Source organism: Pelophylax lessonae (genome assembly GCF_965119305.1).
Source record: "Pelophylax lessonae genome assembly, chromosome: 11".
Lineage (NCBI taxonomy): Eukaryota > Metazoa > Chordata > Amphibia > Anura > Ranidae > Pelophylax > Pelophylax lessonae.
In genome coordinates, this window is record NC_138778.1 from 238,015,123 (window position 1) to 238,035,533 (window position 20,411).

General features: G+C 44.7%; 3 protein-coding genes across 3 annotated transcripts in view; 2 read left to right on the forward strand and 1 right to left on the reverse strand.

The window, feature by feature from the left end:
• The window catches only part of LOC309566966 (uncharacterized protein), a gene marked incomplete at its 5' end in the record, with an annotated part of 72,200 nt that extends 70,541 nt beyond the window's left edge, over nt 1-1,659 (forward strand). Inside the window, one exon of the mRNA XM_082272285.1 lies at nt 131-1,659. Coding sequence (XP_082128411.1) covers nt 131-1,409 — 1,279 coding nt within the window. The 3' untranslated portion in view covers nt 1,410-1,659. The remainder of the gene's footprint in view (nt 1-130) is intronic.
• Nucleotides 1-20,411, reverse strand: part of LOC309567520 (uncharacterized protein) — a gene marked incomplete at its 5' end in the record, with an annotated part of 1,161,679 nt that overhangs the window by 720,895 nt on the left and 420,373 nt on the right. The window lies entirely within an intron of this gene.
• LOC309567217 (uncharacterized protein) overlaps nt 1-20,411 on the forward strand; it is a 157,285-nt gene that overhangs the window by 71,235 nt on the left and 65,639 nt on the right. The gene's annotated exons all lie outside the window — the stretch shown is intronic.

Below are 20,411 nucleotides of genomic sequence, written 5' to 3' on the forward strand. Positions count from 1 at the left end.
ATCTTTGTATTTCTATTTTAGTAGATGGACGGGAGATGAGGAAAACCTCAGAGGATTCTCTCACTTTGTCTCCAGACTTTAAAGTAGAAGATGACATCACACACGGTGCCGTCCTTCCAACAGATAAGAGGTTTTCCTGTGCTGAGTGCGGGAAGTTTTTCCGTTTTGAATCCAGACTTATTGTGCATAAACGATCCCACACGGGGGAGAAACCTTATTCCTGTCCTGAGTGTGGGAAATGTTTCTCAAATAAATCCCATCTTCACAAACATCAGAGATCTCACACGGGGGAGAAGCTGTATTCCTGTCCTGAGTGCGGGAAATGTTTTTTAGAGAAGTTCACGCTTACCATACATCAGAGATCTCACACAGGGGAGAAGCCGTATTCCTGTCCTGAGTGCAGGAAATGTTTTTCATATAAGTCTAATCTTTCCACACATCAGAGATCTCACACGGGGGAGAAGCCGTATTCCTGTCCTGAGTGTGGGAAATGTTTTTCACATAAGTACTATCTTTCCATACATCAGAGATCTCACACGGGGGAGGAACCTTATTCCTGTCCTGAGTGTGAGAAATGTTTTTCACAGAAGTGCGCTCTTTCCACACATCAGAGGTCTCACACGGGGGAGATGCCATATTCCTGTCCTGAGTGTGAGAAATGTTTTTCACAGAAGTGCTATCTTTCCATACATCAGAGATCTCACACGGGGGAGAAGCCGTATTCCTGTCCTGAGTGCGGGAAATGTTTTTCAGTGAAGTCCTATCTTTACAACCATCAGAGATCTCACACGGGGGAGAAGCCGTATTCCTGTCCTGAGTGTGGGAAATGTTTTTCACATAAGTCCTCTCTTTCCATACATCAGAGATCTCACACAGGGGAGAAGCCGTATTCCTGTCCTGAGTGTGGGAAATGTTTTTTACTGAAGTTGGATCTTTCCAGACATCAGAGATCTCACACAAGGGAGAAGCCGTTTTCCTGTCTTGATTGTGGAAAATGTTTTTCACAGAAGGGCAATCTTTACACACATAAGAGATCTCACACGGGGGAGAAGCCTTATTCCTGTCCTGAGTGTGGGAAACGGTTTTCACAGATGTCCAGTCTTTCCATACATCAGAGGTCTCACACAGGGGAGAAACCTTATTCCTGTCCTGAGTGTGGGAAATGTTTTTCACAGAAGTCCTCTCTTTCCATACATCAGAGATCTCACATGGGGGAGAAGCCATATTCCTGTCCTGAGGGTGGGAACTTTTTTTCACGGAAGTCCTATCTTTCCATACATCAGAGGTCTCACACGGGGGAGAAACCTTATTCCTGTCCTGAGTGTGGGAAATGTTTTTCACAGAAGTCCTCTCTTTCCATACATCAGAGGTCTCACATGGGGGAGAAGCCATATTCCTGTCCAGAGTGAGGGAATTGTTCTTCACTGAAGCCCTGCCTTCCTGTACATCAGGGATCCCACACAACCCTCGAGGTGTATTAGTGCCTTGAGTGTGGGAAATGTCTTCTATATGAATGTTGCTGGACATGTGGGGAAGAAGCACCCCCTAATATACACCTCAGATATACTCCATGGCTGATCTTTATCATGTAAGAAACACTTCATAAGGAGATCAGAGATCACCAGAGACCTGGATGAAGGGTTGTCCCGTGTTGGCCATTGATAGTAGGAGAAAAATAAAAATGGAGTCCTTACCTCTCATTGGCTGAGTACATTTTGTGCGGGAAGATTTTGTAGCCATTTAGAGGTGTATTTTTTCAAAATGTGTTGAATGAATATGACACTCATGAGGAATATTGGCCGTATTTTATTTCATAAAGTGAATTCCTATAATTATCAGCTCTGTCTAGTGGCAATAATGAGGGACAGCAAAGCTTCTGGGATTGGTGCCAGTATGAACTTTTAGGTCACACACTCAGACGTTCCCCTTCTCCTCCCCCATCCTTATTATGGAAGCCGAAGGAGGAAGCAACACAGTCGGGTGACATTTTTTTGCTGGAAGTGGGGCAGGCAAAAGAGTTTTCTTCCAAGGACTCTGCAATGCCCCATGGAGAGGGAGTTCACCCAGAGAAGGTGTATGCAGGCAATCTCTTATCTCAACCCCCAGAAGTTGTTATATCCACAAGCCATTGGGAAGAAGGGGACCCATTGGTGCTGTCCGAGATGAGGGCAAGCTCACATATAAGGAAAGAGCAACAAGGTGTTGAGGATAATTGCAATCAACCGCACCCACATCCCAAATGCGGTAATTTGGGTAAAAGAAGGGAAGTAATCTGGGGTTCCAAAGGTGACCCTACAGGAACTCAAGCCCCACTCAATAAAAGAAAGGGGACTAAAAAGGGTGTGGAAAGTGCAAGCTCACAGTTTCAACAACCTCCTGCTACTGCTCCTTCTACTTCAACAAGATAATTCCTTTGCTGCTCTCAGGTTTTGGGCTTTCAGCTGCAGTCCCCAGTTCCGTTAGGAGTCCTGGCTGGGCATCCACACCATCTAAACAAGGGACTTCACTTGAAGAGGCACCCACACTCATTGGGTGGAGTAAAACTTTTACAGGCCTTTTGCAGAGATTGTGAAGGGGTGATAGTGGATGAGAGGTTCCACCAAGCATGGTGGCTTGCGATTACAAGTTAGGATTTCGGAGCCTTTTCCCTCCTCACTTCACACTTTATGTTTTTTCTTCGATTCTGCACAAGATTTGCTCCTTCACAAACTCCCGATCCTCCTCTGTTTTAGAGGGTGATTGTTCCAAAGGATCAGAGGTTCTGCTCAAACCTTCTATATTTCTAAGACCAGATGGCTATGTTTTTTTTATTCTGGATCTAAATTCATTGTGAAAAGTCTCTTCATGTGTGGACATTCCGTATGGAATTGATGCATCTGGTGGTGGCCTCTCTCCAGCTAGGGGTCTTCCTGGCATCTGTGGACATGGAGGAGGACCACCTTCATGTCTTCCCCTCTCTAGAGTTCCCTGTCATCTTCTGTTTGTGGTCTTATCTCTCTATGATTCCCGAGTATCAGAGGTTTATCAGGGTCCTGGCTCTGATTCTGGAACTTTTCATGAACTCAAGGATTCATATTGTAGGGTACATGGATGTCCTACTTCTCCGGGAACTTTCTGCTCTTTTCTTGGAACACAAGGGGCTTCATTTACTAAGAATCCGGTGAAGAAATAGATGTTAGATTCCTATTTACACCAAATTGAATATAAGAACATTGGAACTCCTCCATGGATGGGGCTTTTTAGGCAGATAAGGTGGGAGCCCCTTTTAAGTAGATAGCTATATAAATGTATGCTTTAATGAACAGTAAATTGAAAATGATTATGACCTTTGTAACAAACCATATATTTTGCAAACCAAGACTGTACATGCTAGGAGAAGAGGAAATGTAGCTGTGGTTTCTATATTGTAGATAAGATCTTAATGTTATTAAGAATGTAATGTTTGGTGACCATTAGTTTTGCAGCGAGCTATACGTGTATAAATGGATAAAAGATAAAGATTCCGAGAAGAATTGCCTATGTGGTCATCAGGTGTTAACTCTATTTATCCAAACATTTCGTTTCTATGCCACGCCATTAATTCTATTCTTAACCAAACATTTGACTAAGCGTTAGCTTCTATTTTAATGTTGTTACTATCTAGAAGAGGCCGTTTCTATGTCACGCTATTAACTTTTGAATATGATTGGTCCATGAAGGGGCGCTTGCACGGTTTAGGTTGTATATAAGATATTCTGTACCAATAAACAAATGTAATCTTGCTACATTCAACATGTTGCCAGTGTCTTGATTACCCGATCGATCGTAGAGTTTCCACACACCCAACCAGAAGTTAAGAAGGGCAAACAAGGAAAGAACCCTCACATTATGTAAAATCTATTTCATTCAGAAAACATGTACATGGAATGCGAAGCTACAATTACACCAGTGTATACAGTTTACAAAGACTGATGTCCTCCACCCGGCCCGTTTCGGGGCTTTCACACCTCCTTCCTCGGGTGAAGTAGGCATCAATCTTCTACAAATATACATGGGTCAATAAACTATATATTAATTACCATAATTCAGTATCTATAGTCCCAAGCCAGACTTGCATGTATTACAGTGCTGTTACAAAAGGCATTTCCATGTAGAAATAAAAACACCATTTCAGGAGCTCCGCCAATTTTCCCTAAACATACAGTTGATGTTTATATTGTGCATAGCTGTAGAATATAATAGACAGTGATGGTGAGGATACTGTACCAGACCAATGCAGTCCTAAACCACTGAGGCCTGACAGACAGGTCCTGTCATTTACACAGACACATGCTATTATATAAACTGCTAAAGGTATAGAAGATGCATCTATATATCCAATAGAGATTGGTGTTATAATTCCGCCTACCTGAAGAGACCCGTTATAGAGGGATGTATAATATAAATAATATACTCTGGTAATGTCTAAATATAATATTGTAGTTTGTATGTAGTTTGACATAAGCTGTTATTGTGTGTACACATTATCTCAGACATTCTCCCATATTGCCGTTTTGGATGTATATCTGGGATTAATATCTATATAGGAAATCTCCGCTACGGTTAATATGTCTCCCTGGCTGCGGCCTACCTCAATATAATCCCAATTAAGGATTTAATAACAAAACAAAAAACAGGAGGTAGAATGGCGCTGCCTGGAGCAAAAATAGTCCTGAAATAAAATGGGGGATTAGTGGAATTGTTCCATTATTTCTGAAATCCCAGTGGTACTATAGTGCAATAAACCAATAGGAAAATAAATAACGTGCATTGAGAAATAAATTCATAAACAATACTAATACATTTTCATATTAAAAATACCCAATAAAGTGACTAAGTGCAAAAAAAGGTGTCCCATGTGCACAATAAATAAGATAAAAATCCAAAAACCATGTGCATTGGAATATAAATTCATAAAATAGTATTGATCAACTTGCACATAAAAATGATAAAGTGACTAGGTGCAGAAAATTGTCCATATGCACAATAAATGAAATAAATCGATATTAAATATTCAATCTTCAATGGTGATTCGTGATTGTGAAAGAACACGCGTGCTCCCCCTCTCTCTCCTAGGACCGCACTCACCAGATCACCAAACCCCAACAGGGGTAGCACGCCTCTTGGTCAAAGATGGTTATTATAACTTTGCCCAGCTGGATATAAAACCACGTTCCCAGTGTAGAGAGATCTTGTCTCAAAGGCCATAGATATATGAAAAGAAAGGTATCCCCATAGTGTTAATCTATATAGTCCGCAAAGTTTATTTCAATAAGTAAAATACTCACAAACAGCAATATTGTGATCACAGTGTAATAAAAAAAACAGTGCTTCCGGGACGCCATGCGTTCCACGGGCCGGAAGTGAGCGGAATTGACGTGATTACTCTCTGCGCGTTTCGTCAATGTGACGTCATAAAGAGCAGCTCACTTCTGGCCCATGGAACCCACGGCGTTCCAGAAGCACTGTTTTTTTTTAATTACACTGCGATCGCAACATTGCTGTTTGTGAGTATTTTACTTATTTAACCGCTTGCCGACTGTTAACAGTAATATTACTGCAGCAGTGCGGCTCCCCTGGGTGCATTGACGTAGACCTACATCACTGGACTGCAAGTGATTCCGGTGGCATGCACTGTTTAGACACAGCGGGAGTCAAAAAAGCATTTTGGTACAACTAGCACATGCTTAAAGTGCCGCAATTGGTCATTCACAATATCATGAAAAGTCTTGGGACAGGGAAAAACCTTGCCAGACTTTTGGGTTTTGCGGGAGCCAAAGGCCACCCGTGTCCCTGCCGGCGTGGGCTCATCAGCCCCTTTTAAAGTTTCCCTCACTGAAATATTCAGGGATTCCACCAAAGCGCGTTACCGCGCTGCAGCTGAAGAAGACGGGTCCTCTTCACTAACTGACTGCGAGGACAGTGACCCGTCAGGTAGGGGGGCTTCCAGGGCAACCGTATCAGCCTATGAACCAGAGGACTCCACCAAAGATGGAGAAGGCAGCGATCGTTTTCGACTAATAACCTTTTTCATGACAAAATCAACTTTTGTCACCAGGCTTTCCAGAGCTGCTGAAATCGCAGCCAGCGACTGCAATCCGGACTGTCCAGGAGTCAATGTGCCTGCACCGGCCCCGCTCGTCAGTTCCGGTGCAGGCGCGGCATTCCCTGCTAAACAGCTTCTGGGCATGCCCAGAAGCTGTGCTGGGATGACGTGTCTGCACCGGAAGTGACGAGCGGGGCCGGTGCAGGCGCATTCTGGGAGAAGAGGACAAGGAAGAGGACGCAGAAGAGGACACGCTGGCTTCAGCTGCTCACATCTGAGATGGCAGCACTGGAGAAGAAATTTTCAAGGTAAGTATTTCTTCTAAAAGGTAAGTGCAACCCAGGACAGTTCAGAGGCTATCCATTGTGGAATGTACTAGCCCTTACTGTCCCAGGGGTATTTTTATCTAAATTTCATCCCAGAGGCCGGAACCCCGCTTTAAATATACACTAACAGCAGAGTGTGCAGCGATATGCCCACAGAGACCCCCGTACTGTACCACCACCAGAGAGAACCCTACTGAACGGCCTGCAGCAGGAAGAAGAATCACAGGAAGTGACCTCGGCCTGGATGTAAAATGTCACGCTGCTAATGCAGTACTATAGAACTACACAAAAATGGTTGCCAATGCATTTTATTAGGAAGCTCAGGGAAAATGGCTGCTCCATAGATGTCAATGGGAAAAATATACACATTGCCCACATTTAAGATGGCGGTGCCCACGTCGTGTAATGCGGCCAGGGACCCCCACAACGAAGGCCTCAAGGATCTACAACCAGACCCAGTAAGAAACAAAGTACGATTGCCAGGATGCCAGGCGCCCCAGTTACAGGCGCCCCAGCCCCCTGTGGGGATGGGAGAGGGAGATAGGGCACAGGCGCTCCAGGGTACCTTCTTTTAGGAAGCCCAGGTCCTAGTATCCCCAGGAGGGGGCTCACATCCCCCCAAGACCATGAGGGGCAAGGGGGGTTACATTTACTCACCATACCATGGACCGGGTGGGCTCCGCTCCGGGCAGACCTCCTCCCACCCAAAGTGGGGGTGCTGCCAGCCGAAGGGTACTCTGTGACTTGGGGCGTTCCAGGTTGTCGCGTCCCGGTGAGGCATCTGCTCGCAGGCTCATCCCCATCCGGAAAGGGGCACCGTTGTGGCGAGGCCTAGTTCGGGACTATAACCTGCTCACGCTCATATGCCAGGCTGGGGGGACCTTAAGGATCTAGATTATCCAGTGCGAAGCCCCAGCCAGCATTGCTTGTAGATCACCAGGAGGATCCCCCTGAACACTAGTAAAGTGAGTAAAGAGAAATAAAACAAAATATTTTGAAAAGAATAAACTGGGACCGGAGTCCCAGCAGGAAACCTAGGTCCTACTCCTTCTCTAGGCAGAAACAAACTGGTTTGCTGAGCAGAGGGTATGTGGGCCATGCATGTGGGGACAGCCTTGTGGGCGTGTACATTTAATTTTTTCCTGCCTAGACTACTCCTGCAGGGGGCACTATAACCCATTCAGCTAATGAAGATGGAGGCTGTGTCTGTCAATGGACGATAGAAAAATAATGTTTATTGATCCAATGAAAAATATAAAAATGTGTTCTACAAATAATTACACATGCAAGTGAAGATACAAAAAGTACACGAGATACATAACAATAGATACAGCATAATAGTAATAAACTGTAAATGCAGCAACTGTGGAGGATGCAATCATAGAATTGTGACCTCCTCCAACCAACGCATTTCAGAGAAAGAGCTCGCCTTCATCAGGGAGTATCACTTCACTAGAAAATAAACAGATACATATATTGATTATAAAATTCTCTAAGACATGTTACATATTTGAACAACAACTTACAGTGAATCACATGACAAATCACGTGGATATTGGATGTATCTTCTTATATACAAGGTCTAGTAATTCTGCCTGTCCACCCAATACATCACACGCCGTATGGAGGATCATTGAGAAAGAAGACAATGGCATAGAATTATCATCTTAGAGGTTCCAGGAATTTTCTGTGGAAAAGCCACAAATAAGGAAAATCGGGATCACTGAGAGCCAGGAAGACTCCGCCCCCCTAGAAATGAATGAAGAGGTGAATAGTGTGTAATGGGTGGAATAGTTGAACCATAAAAGTATATAAATTGTATAGTATATAAAATATATAAAGTGTATAGTATACATCTCTAGAAACATGAAGAGTCTAACTTACCCCGAGAATCCCAAATACTGATGTAAAAGTACCGAAATTGGTACAATTATTGAAATTTCACGGAAAACCCGTTGATGTCTAAAAAATGAGATGGTGCAATTATGAGATCACAAATGTATATAGATAAAAACGTGTGTGGGAAATGTGCAATAAAGTATTGACTGCTGCAATGCACCACAACCATGCATGTGAATGATAAAAACAATCAATTATAACTAACCAACAAGACACATGTAAAGATCGATGTTATGGAATATATACAGTGCATTTGCGAAAGTATTCGGCCCCCTTGAACTTTTCGACCTTTTGCCACATTTCAGGCTTCAAACATAAAGATATAAAACTGTAATTTTTTTTGAAGAATCAACAACAAGTGGGACGCAATCATGAAGTGGAAGGAAATTTATTGGATATTTCAAACTTTAACAAATAAAAAACTGAAAAATTGGGCGTGCAAAATTATTCAGCCCCTTTACTTTCAGTGCAGCAAACTCTCTCCAGAAGTTCAGTGAGGATCTCTGAATGATCCAATGTTGACCTAAATGACTAATGATGATAAATAGAATCCACCTGTGTGTAATCAAGTCTCCGTATAAATGCACCTGCACTGCGATAGTCTCAGAGGTCCGTTTAAAGTGCAGAGAGCATCATGAAGAACAAGGAACACACCAGGCAGGTCCGAGATACTGTTGTGGAGAAGTTTAAAGCTGCATTTGGAAACAAAAAGATTTCCCAAGCATTAAACATCCCAAGGAGCACTGTGCAAGCGATAATATTGAAATGGAAGGAGAATCAGACCACTGCAAATCTACGAAGACCTGGCCGTCCCTCTAAACTTTCAGCTCATACAAGGAGAAGACTGATCAGAGATGCAGCCAAGAGGCCCATGATCACTCTGGATGAACTGCAGAGATCTACAGCTGAGGTGGGAGACTCTGTCCATAGGACAACAATCAGTCGTATACTGCACAAATCTGCCCTTTATGGAAGAGTGGCAAGAAGAAAGCCATTTCTTAAAGATATCCATAAAAAGTATCGTTTAAAGTTTGCCACAAGCCACCTGGGAGACACCAAACATGTGGAAGAAGGGGCTCTGCTCAGATGAAACCAAAATCGAACTTTTTGGCAACAATGCAAAACGTTATGTTTGGTGTAAAAGCAACACAGCTCATCACCCTGAACTCACCATCCCCCACTGTCACACATGGTGGTGGCAGCATCATGGTTTGGGCCTGCTTTTCTTCAGCACTGACAGGGAAGATGGTTAAAATTGATGGGAAGATGGATGGAGCCAAATACAGGACCATTCTGGAAGAAAACCTGATGGAGTCTGCAAAAGACCTGAGACTGGGACGGAGATTTGTCTTCCAACAAGACAATGATCCAAAACATAAAGCAAAATCTACAATGGAATGGTTCACAAATAAACATATCCAGATGTTAGAATGGCCAAGTCAAAGTCCAGACCTGAATCCAATCGAGAATCTGTGGAAAGAACTGAAAACTGCTGTTCACAAACGCTTTCCATCCAACCTCACTGAGCTCGAGCTGTTTTGCAAGGAGGAATGGGCAAAAATTTCAGTCTCTCGATGTGTAAAACTGATAGAGACATACCCCAAGCGACTTACAGCTGAAATTCCAGCAAAAGGTGGCGCTACAAAGTATTAACTTAAGGGGGCTGAATAATTTTGCACGCCAAATTTTTCAGTTTTTTATTTGTTAAAAAAGTTTGAAATATCCAATAAATTTCGTTCCACTTCATGATTGTGTCCCACTTGTTGTTGATTCTTCACAAAAAATTACAGTTTTATATCTTTATGTTTGAAGCCTGAAATGTGGCAAAAGGTCGAAAAGTTCAAGGGGGCCGAATACTTTCGCACTGTATATATGTATTGTGAAAGCATTGGTATGACTAGCAAAATAAATATGAACCGCCTCACAAAGTCTTAGTAACTAGGTATATATACTGTAGGTGTTGGCCATAATTCAGACTCGCATGGCCCTCGGCATCAAAGTTCCTTCAGATATCTGGGCGCACTCAATGAGACACAGAGACGGAAGGTACGATGTCACAGAATCCTCGCTTCATTCAAACAGTGAAGAACATTTTATAGAGAGAGTAAAAGGGGAAGTCCCTTTCCAGTAGATTATACATAGAATTGATACAAGAATAGCAGTTTACCATTACATGCATGGGAAAGGGTATATGGTGTGGTGTCATCTGTGGGAAGTGCAGGCTCGAATAGTTACTAATGTGCTGGTGTATATATTGAGGTCTATAACCAATTACTCAATATCCTCGGTCTCCGTGACTGTGCTCTCCATTGGTTTGAATCTTATCTATCTCACCGCACCTTCAGTGTCACTTACCATTCAATTTACTCCCCTGCAACTCCTCTTACCGTTGGGGTCCCTCAAGGTTCTGTCCTTGGACCGCTACTATTCTCAATCTATACCTCCTCCCTGGGTCAGCTAATAGCCTCCCACGGCTTCCACTACAAATTCTATGCTGATGACACAAAAATCTACCTCTCTACCCCTCAGCTCACCCCATCAGTCTCCTCCCACATCACTGATCTACTAACAGACATATCAGCCTGGATGTCGCACCACTTCCTCAAACTGAATCTATCTAAAACCCGAGCTCATAATATTTCCTCTTCCACGTGCCCCTTCCCCCGAATTCTCTGTCAAGATCAATGGAACAACTATCAGTCCTTCCACACATGCCAGGGTGCTAGGGGTAACCCTGGACTCTGCACTGTCCTTTCAGACTCACATCCAATCCCTGTCCAAATCATGCCGCCTTAACCTCTGCAACATTGCTAGAATACGCCCCTTTTTAACCAACGACACCACCAAGCTTCTAATTCACGCCCTGGTTATATCTCACCTCGACTACTGCAACTCCCTCCTCATTGGATGTTGTGGAATTTTCCTCAGGTACAAAATACCTGTTAGTCAGTGATACCAATTCAGAAATATGTAATTACATATATAATGAGATCAGATGAGACTCAAGATGGTTGAATCAAAATGACCTAATTTTTTATTCCATGTTGGAGTTTAAATATACTATATGAGGTATAAAAAGTAGGTAGTATTTTCATCTGACGTATATATTATTGTCCAATCAGGGTTAGCAATTTATTATGGTAAGCATAGGGTTAATAGTCTATATTTCGATGTCTGTGATTTTCATCAGGGAATTTTCCGGGGACTTTTGATTCAGCTATAAATTGTTCTGTGTTCAAGATGTCCAGACGGAGTTCCTCTTTATGAGAGATAGGGCATTTTGAAAGTTGCAGTTAGTGTTGAGCGAACACGGACTGTATTATTCGGGTCCGTACCGGATAATTGGATTTTTGCTACCCGGACACAGACCCGAAAACTTAACTGTATGTTCGGGTTTAAAATCCGTGTTCGGTAATTTTATTTCTTGTTTTGTATGTAATGGCGCGCATTTAATGGTGGGCTTTCAACAGCCAATCAACAAGCGTTTAACTGGTGTGCCTTAAGCCATCCCAGCCATGCCTACTAATGTATTAGTAGCTGTGATTGGCCAGCTGAAGCATGTGACCCAAGTCTTTATAAGCTCGAGAGACACATCGCGGTGCGTCATTCTGCTGTAGTGTAGGGAGAGAGCACACATCATACGTGCTGGCTGCTGCTGATTAGGGACAGACAGGGAAAAACAACATTGTGCCCAAAAAGAATGCAGGGACAGGTCGGAGTGTAGGCAGGGAAAGATATTTGAGCATTTTAGGGACAGGCTGGAGACACAGGACAGAACAATCGTCCGTTAGCGATCTACATCGATTTTGCTGTGTGGGGGGTGGTGCAGTGAACAATCTTTTTGCCCTCACTTGAGCCCACTGAGGAGGAGGAGGAGGGAAAAAAATATATATTTTTATCAGTCTGTTGTGTGCAGCGTTCAGCTATATTTTACTACAATAAGTAAAGAAATCAGGTGCGCTGCCCTAGTGCATATGTGCAACATACAAAATGATGTAAACGATTAAACTAAAAATGCAATAATAATGCAAAAAAATGAAAACGTATGCAAATCGTGTAAAACAAAAAATGTCCAGAAGGTGACTAGTGATACACCAATGTGCAATAAACGTCCATGTTATAAGTCCATAAATAAAGTGCAAAAAATGGTGACAAAAACTTCCAGCTTGGGGAAAGGTGAACTGTGATTGGAAGGTGCAAAGTCCCACCACCAGCTTGGCCTCTTACCAGAAGTTAAACGTTAAGGGCATATATGAATATGACCGCTCCAAAGGTCATGCAGCCAGGTAGAAAAGTTCCCAGAAATACAGAAGGCACTCTGACACACTCGTGCTCCCTAGACTCTTACCGGACAAAAGCCAAACAAGAAGCCTGGTTCTATGGTGATGAGTGGTCCTGCCGGGGGTTACTGGACTCTAGGATGGCTGATGTAGTTGCTTGTGTCCAAGAGGAACAGACCCAGTCAGAAAGCCTGACGAAAGAAGATCCTGCCAAAGGTGGCTAGACTCTGACTGGCTGCTGTAACTCCTTAATCTGGTCGACCTCAATAATAGGGGACACAACAGAGGGGACCGCAATAGTGCATTACCAACAGTAGATTTTTATTAAAACAAATGGTTGCACTTACAGTTGTGAAGACAATAATAGCGAGTTCCCTCATCGCATCACATCTAGACCAGGCAGCGGTCCGCACTGCAGGCCGACCCCGCCATACAGCTCCTCCGTGAGGGAACTCGCTATTATTGTCTTCACAACTGTAAGTGCAACCATTTGTTTTAATAAAAATCTACTGTTGGTAATGCACTATTGCGGTCCCCTCTGTTGTGTCCCCTATTATTGAGGTCGACCAGATTAAGGAGTTACAGCAGCCAGTCAGAGTCTAGCCACCTTTGGCAGGATCTTCTTTCGTCAGGCTTTCTGACTGGGTCTGTTCCTCTTGGACACAAGCAACTACATCAGCCATCCTAGAGTCCAGTAACCCCCGGCAGGACCACTCATCACCATAGAACCAGGCTTCTTGTTTGGCTTTTGTCCGGTAAGAGTCTAGGGAGCACGAGTGTGTCAGAGTGCCTTCTGTATTTCTGGGAACTTTTCTACCTGGCTGCATGACCTTTGGAGCGGTCATATTCATATATGCCCTTAACGTTTAACTTCTGGTAAGAGGCCAAGCTGGTGGTGGGACTTTGCACCTTCCAATCACAGTTCACCTTTCCCCAAGCTGGAAGTTTTTGTCACCATTTTTTGCACTTTATTTATGGACTTATAATATGGACGTTTATTGCACATTGGTGTATCACTAGTCACCTTCTGGACATTTTTTGTTTTACACGATTTGCATACGTTTTCATTCTTTTGCATTATTATTGCATTTTTAGTTTAATTGTTTACATCATTTTGTATGTTGCACATATGCACTAGGGCAGCGCACCTGATTTCTTTACCTATTCTACAACATACACTCTAAGGTAGCAGCACACCCTTTATTGAATCAGCGCACTTTCCTACCCACCACATATATTTTACTACAGATTGCTGTTCTAATATGCTATTTAAAAATTACAAATTTAAAGGGGATTTTTTTTTTTTTTTTCTTTCATAGCCTGCTGCTGACCGTGACATAAAACATAAGACACTGCTGTGTTCACATGTGCTATTGAAATATCACCAATTTTATATACTTTTTTCTATTCCGCTATTCAATCTACACCCTTTTGGGAAAAAAGAATTAAATTGCGGCATAGTCTGTATCGGTACGTGTGAGATACACCTTTCCAATTTTTTGGGCGCATCTTCCACCGCCGCGGATTGCAGGGTGCTTCAGTTTGCCTCCTGTTCCGAACTCCTCCTACTCCTCATCCTCATCCTGCCTTTAGGGTACAAAAAATTGTAATCGGGGCCTAGTCTGTGTTTGTACGTGTGAGATACACCGTTTTATAAATTTTTTTTCTATTCCGCTTATCAATATACACCCTTTTGGAGTGAAAAAAAAAATTAAGGCATAGTCTGTATCGGTACGTGTGAGATATACCTTTTAAAATTTATTTGGCGCATCTCCTTCCACCCCCAAGGATTGCAGGGCGCTTCAGTTTGCCTCCTGTTCCGAACTCCTCCTACTCCTCTTCCTCATCCTCATCCTCCCTTTAGGGTACAAAAAATTGTAATTGGGGTCTAGTCTGTTTTTGTACGTGTGAGATACACCGTTTTATAAAATTTTTCCTATTCCGCTATTCAATATACACCCTTTTGGGGTGAAAAAAATTAAATTGCGGCATACTTTGCATATTTGACTGTGAGATACACCCGTTGTATTTGTATACTGTTTTTCTATTCCGCTATTTAATATACACCCTTTTGGGGTAAAAAACATTAAATTGCGGCATAGTTTGCATATTTGACTGTGCGATACACCCGTGCGATACTGTTGTTGTTTTGTTCAGCTATTCAAGAAACACCTTTCTAGGGCAAGATCATAAATTACAGAAATATGAGGAGAACGTCAAATAGGGGCCGTGGCCTGGGTCATGGTGCTGCTGGTAGAGCTCCTGTTGCAAGGAGAGGACGTGGTCGATCTGTGCCACCTTCACACACAAGCGAAACACCTTCCTCAAGTGTGAGTAGGCGACAGAACCTGCAGCAGTATTTGGTAGGGCATCATGCGCCTCTAGAAGTGATGAGGCCAGAACAAGTAGAGGCGATAGTAGATTGGTTTGCTGCTGACAGTGCCTCCAGTTCCTTCACATTGTCTCCCACCCAGTCTACTGCAGAAAGGTCAGAGTTGGCACCTGCAGCCGATGTCCAACCGTCTTTCACCTCACCCCCTTGCAAATCAGGCAAGCAGTCTGAGCCCCAAGTCATGCAGCAGTCTCTTCTTCTTTTTGATGACTCTTTCAGCAGGGTTTCCCAGGGCCATCCACCTAGCCCTGCCCCAGAAGTGGAAGAGATTGAGTGCAGCGATGCCCAACCACTTATTTCTCAAGATGAGTACATGGAAGGACCATCGCAGCACGTCTCCGATGATGACGAAACGCAGGTGCCAACTGCTGCGGCACTCAGAATTGTGGAGACGACAAGGAGGGCAGGGGTGAAGACTGGGTGGAAGATGATGTGGAGGACGATGAGGTCCTCGACCCCACATGGAATGAACGTCATGCAGGTGACCTGAGTGGTTTGGAGGAAGAGGCGGTGGTCGTACAGAGCCACCAGCACAGAAGAAGAGGGAGCAGGGTGCAGAAGCCGAGTGGCCGTGCCCTAGACACTATGCCTGCTACTGCCCAACGCAGCAAGGGACCGATTGCACCAAAACCAGCTCAAAGGAGTTCTCTAGCGTGGAAGTTCTTCAGACAATGTGCTGATGACAGGACACGAGTGGTTTGCACGCTGTGCAATCAGAGCCTGAAGCGAGGCATAAACCTTCTCAACCTGAGCACAACCTGCATGATCAGGCATCTAAGTGCAAAGCACGAGCTGCAGTGGAGTAGACACCTTCAAAACCAAGAAAGTTCTCTGGCTCCTCCTGTTTCCTCTTCTGCTGCAGTCTCGGCCGCTCCAGCCACATCTGTAGTGATACCGGCACCTGCCACCCCGCAAACAGACGATCTGTCAGCAACATCACCACCTTGGTCACCAACCATCTCCACAATGTCCCGTGGAAGCGTTCAGCTTTCCATCTCCCAAGCACTTCAGAGGAAGAGGAAGTACCCCCCTACCCACCCGCGATCCCTGGCCCTGAATGCCAGCATTTCAAAATTCTTGGCCTTTGAAATGCTGTCATTCCGTCTGGTGGAGACGCACAGTTTTAAAAGCCTTATGTCGGTGCTGTCCCACAGTACGTCGTTCCCAGCCGCCACTACTTTTCCAGGCAAGCCATCCCTTCCCTGCACAACCAAGTGGGGGAAAAAATCAGGTGTGCACTGCGCAACACCATCTGTGGCAAGGTCCACCTAACTACCGATACGTGGACCAGTAAGCACGGTCAGGGGCGTTATATCTCCCTAACGGCACACTGGGTAAATGCAGTGGCGGATGGGCCTGAGGCGGATAGCAATTTGGCGCATGTCCTTCCACCACCGAGGATTGCAGGGCGCTTCAGTTTGCCTCCTGTTCCTAACTCCTCCTACTCCGCTTCCTCATCCTCTACCGCCTCCTCATCCCGTCAGCGTAACACCTTCACCACCAACTTCAGCACGGCCAGGGGTAAACGACAGCAGGCAGTTTTAAAACTTACCTGTGTGGGGGAAAAACCACACACCGCTCAGGAGTTGTGGAGGAGCATGGAACAGCAGACCGATGAGTGGTTGCTGCCAGCGAGCCTCAAGCCCGGCCTGGTGGTGTGCGATAACGGGCGAAATCTCATAGCAGCTCTGGGCCTAGCCGGTTTGACGCACATCCCTTGCCTGGCGCATGTGCTGAATTTGGTGGTGCAGAGGTTCCTTAAAAATTACCCCGATATGTCAGAGCTGCTGCAGAAAGTGCGGGCCGTCTGTGCGCACTTTCGGTGTTCTCACCCTGCTGCTGCTCGCCTGTCAGCTCTGCAGCGTAACTTCGGCCTTCCCGCTCACCGCCTCATATGTGACGTGCCCACAAGGTGGAACTCTACCTTGCACATGCTGGAAAGACTGTGCGAGCAGCAGCAGGCCATAGTGGAGTTTTAGCTGCAGCACGCACGCGTGAGTCGCTCTGCGGAACAGCACCACTTCACCACCAATAACTGGGCCTCCATGCGAGACCTGTGTGCCTTGTTGCTCTGTTTTGAGTACTCCACCAACATGGCCAGTGCCGATGACGCCGTTGTCAGCTTAACTATCCCACTTCTATGCCTCCTTCAAAAAACGATTCGGGCGATGATGGAAGAGGATGTGGCACAGGAGGCGGAGGAGGAGGAAGGGGGATAATTTCCAAGGCTTTCAGGGCAGTCATTCACAAGGGGCTCCGAGGGTGGGTTCCTGCACCCACAAATGCCAGGTACACAATTGTCCAGCAGGGGCACAGTTCTGGAGGATGAGGAGGAGGAGATGGAACCATGTTCTCAGCAGGGTGGCACCCAGGCCAGCTCATGGCCATCACTGGTGCGTGGCTGGGGGGATACAGAGGACACGGACGATACACCTCCCACAGAGGACAGCCTTTCGTTGCCTCTGGGCAGCCTGGCACACATGAGCGATTACATGCTGCAGTGTCTCCACAACGACCGCCGAGTTGCCCACATTCTAACTTGTGCTGATTACTGGGTGGCCACGCTGCTGGATCCCCGTTACAAGGACAACGTACCGTCCTTAATTCACTCACTGGAGCGCGATCGCAAGATGCGCGAGTACAAGCGCGCGCTGGTAGACGCGACGCTGCTGGCATTCCCACCTGACAGCGGAGCCACAGTGGAAGCACAAGGCAGAGGAGGAGGAAGAGGTCACCAACGCAACCAGGGCACCGCCAACACCTCAGAAGGCAGGGTTAGCATGGCCGAAATGTGGAAAAGCTTTGTCAGCACGCCACAACAAACAGCAGCACCAGCAGCTCATATGGAACGTCTTAGCAGGAGGCAGCATTTCACCAACATGGTGGAGCAGTATGTGTGCACACGCCTACATGTAGTGAATGACGGGTCTGCCCCCTTCAACTTCTGGGTCTCCAAATTGGGCACATGGCCTGAGCTTGCCCTTTAAGCCTTGGAGGTGTTGGCGTGCCCTGCAGCCAGTGTATTATCTGAACGGGTATTTAGCATGGCTGGGGGCGTTATCACAGACAAGCGCAGACAAGGTTCTGAGGCAGAAATTGTTTCTTCATACATGGGGGGTTGAGGTGACAGACGTCTCATTACAGCATACTCAGCATCATCAATTCATTCTTATTTCCATATAGAGATGAAATAGGTTGTCTCCTTGGCCTTGGTAACCTTATCAACCAAACACATAATTATTTTAATTCAACAGACTTAGCACCGACAGTAGTTCCATAACGTCACTTGGGGGGTCTATGCGGGAAAACCTCAAACCAAACAGGAATAAACATAATCACCATTCACTATCAACTTCCACAAAACTAAGGCGTATATGCAAATTCCAGGAGCCTAGCTAATAAAATGGATGAGTCGAAATGTTAGTACATGAGGAGGACATAGACCTTGTAGGAATAACGGAAACTTGGTTCGACCCCTCACATGATTGTCTGGCCAATATCCAAGGGTATTCGGTGTTGCGGAAGGACAGGGTAGGAAAAAGAGGGGGAGGGGTATGTCTCTATGGCAAGAATAATGTAAGGGTGATAGATCAGTCATCATATTGGGGGACTTCAATTATCCCGACATTGACTGGGAAGAGAGGACTACACACTCACAGAAGGCCGTCTATTCATGGAAACCTTACAGGACAACTACATGTCACAGTTGGTGGATTCTCCTACTAGAGAAAATGCAGTGCTGGATCTATTGATCACTAATGACCCAGACCTAATCTCGAAGGTAGGAGTCCAGGACAACCTGGGCTCTAGCGATCACAGGATGATCACATTTAGCGTAAATAACAAAATAACAAGGCAAGTGGGGAACATAAGAACCCTAAATTTCAGAAGGGCAAACTTTCCAAAATTGTACTCATTGATGGAAAGGGTAAACTGGGACCAAACCCTGGGATCCCTGACCACAGAGGAAAAATGGGAATGCTTTAGGACCATATTGAGCAAATGCATCTTGCAGTGCATTCCTATGGGAAATAAATTTAGAAGAGACAAAGCCAAACCTGGCTGGCTAAACCGTAGCGTTAAAAAACTTATTAGGGGGAAAAAATTGGCCTTCAAGAAATATAAATCAGAGGGCACAGTATTGGCTTTCGAGCAATACAAGGAGGCAAATAAGAAAAGTAAGCACGAAATCAAGATGGCTAAAATCAACTTTGAGAGACAAATAGCGGAGGATAGTAAAAAAAAAAAACCCAAAGAAATTCTTTAAATATATCAACAGCAAAAAAACTAGGGCAGAGCATATTGCACACATAATTAACGATGATGGGGGGATGGTTACAGAGGACACTGAAAAAGCAACCGTGCTGAACGCTTTTTTCTCGTCAGTCTTTACACAGGAAACGGAGGGGTACACTGACCATGACTGTATGGTTAGTAGTAATACACAGGACTTGCCACTATGGCTAACAGAGGGTGAATTCAGGGAAAGGCTGGATAAACTTAACACAACCAAATCACCAGGACCGGATGGCGTACATCCGAGAGTACTCAAGGAACTCAGTAAGGTTATATCTAGACCACTGTTCCTGATCTTTGCTGACAGTATTAAGACAGGAGACGTACCAGGGGATTGGAGGAAAGCTAACGTGATTCCGATATTCAAAAAGGGTCAGAGGCATATCCCGGGAAATTATAGGCCTGTCAGTTTGACATCAGTAGTATGTAAACTTCTGGAGGGGATGATAAGGGACTATATTGTAGAGTTTGCTAAAGACAACATCATCAGCAGTAATCAGCACGGGTTTACAAATGGGCGTTCTTGTCAAACCAATCTGTTAACGTTCTACAAGGAGGTGAGCTGTGAGCTAGATAGGGGCAGACCAGTGGATGTGGTGTACCTGGATTTCGCTAAGGTGTTTGATACAGTTGTTGAAAAAATAGGTGCGCTAAACAAGAGTGCTAAAATGAATTACCATATTAACACGTATACAAAAATCACAATGAATTAACAGTGAAAATTGCATCAAAATGTATGGGTGATCAATGAACCAAAAAGTGAACGTGATCCAATCAAGAAATGGAAAAACTCAAAAAGGTGCAAAAACCAATAATAGCCCACAAAGTCCAAATAATATAATCTTCACCATACAGTGTAATATGAAAAATTGTGAGAAATCAACTTCAGATGATGTTTCCAGTGATATAAATAGTGATTCCCACCACCGACAGGCTTTCCTCCTTACCAGAATGAATGAGGTAAGGTGCAGAGTAAAACTCAATGTAGCCAGTTGGAGAGGAGGAAAACTTCCACTACAATTCCACCCTGTGAGATGACACAAATTGGCCTCTTACCAGATGGTATATGTCAAAAACGCAGGAAAATTCTCCTGAGTGGATGTCCCCTCTGCTGGTCGGATATCCGTAGTCACCTCCGCTAACCACGCACGTCC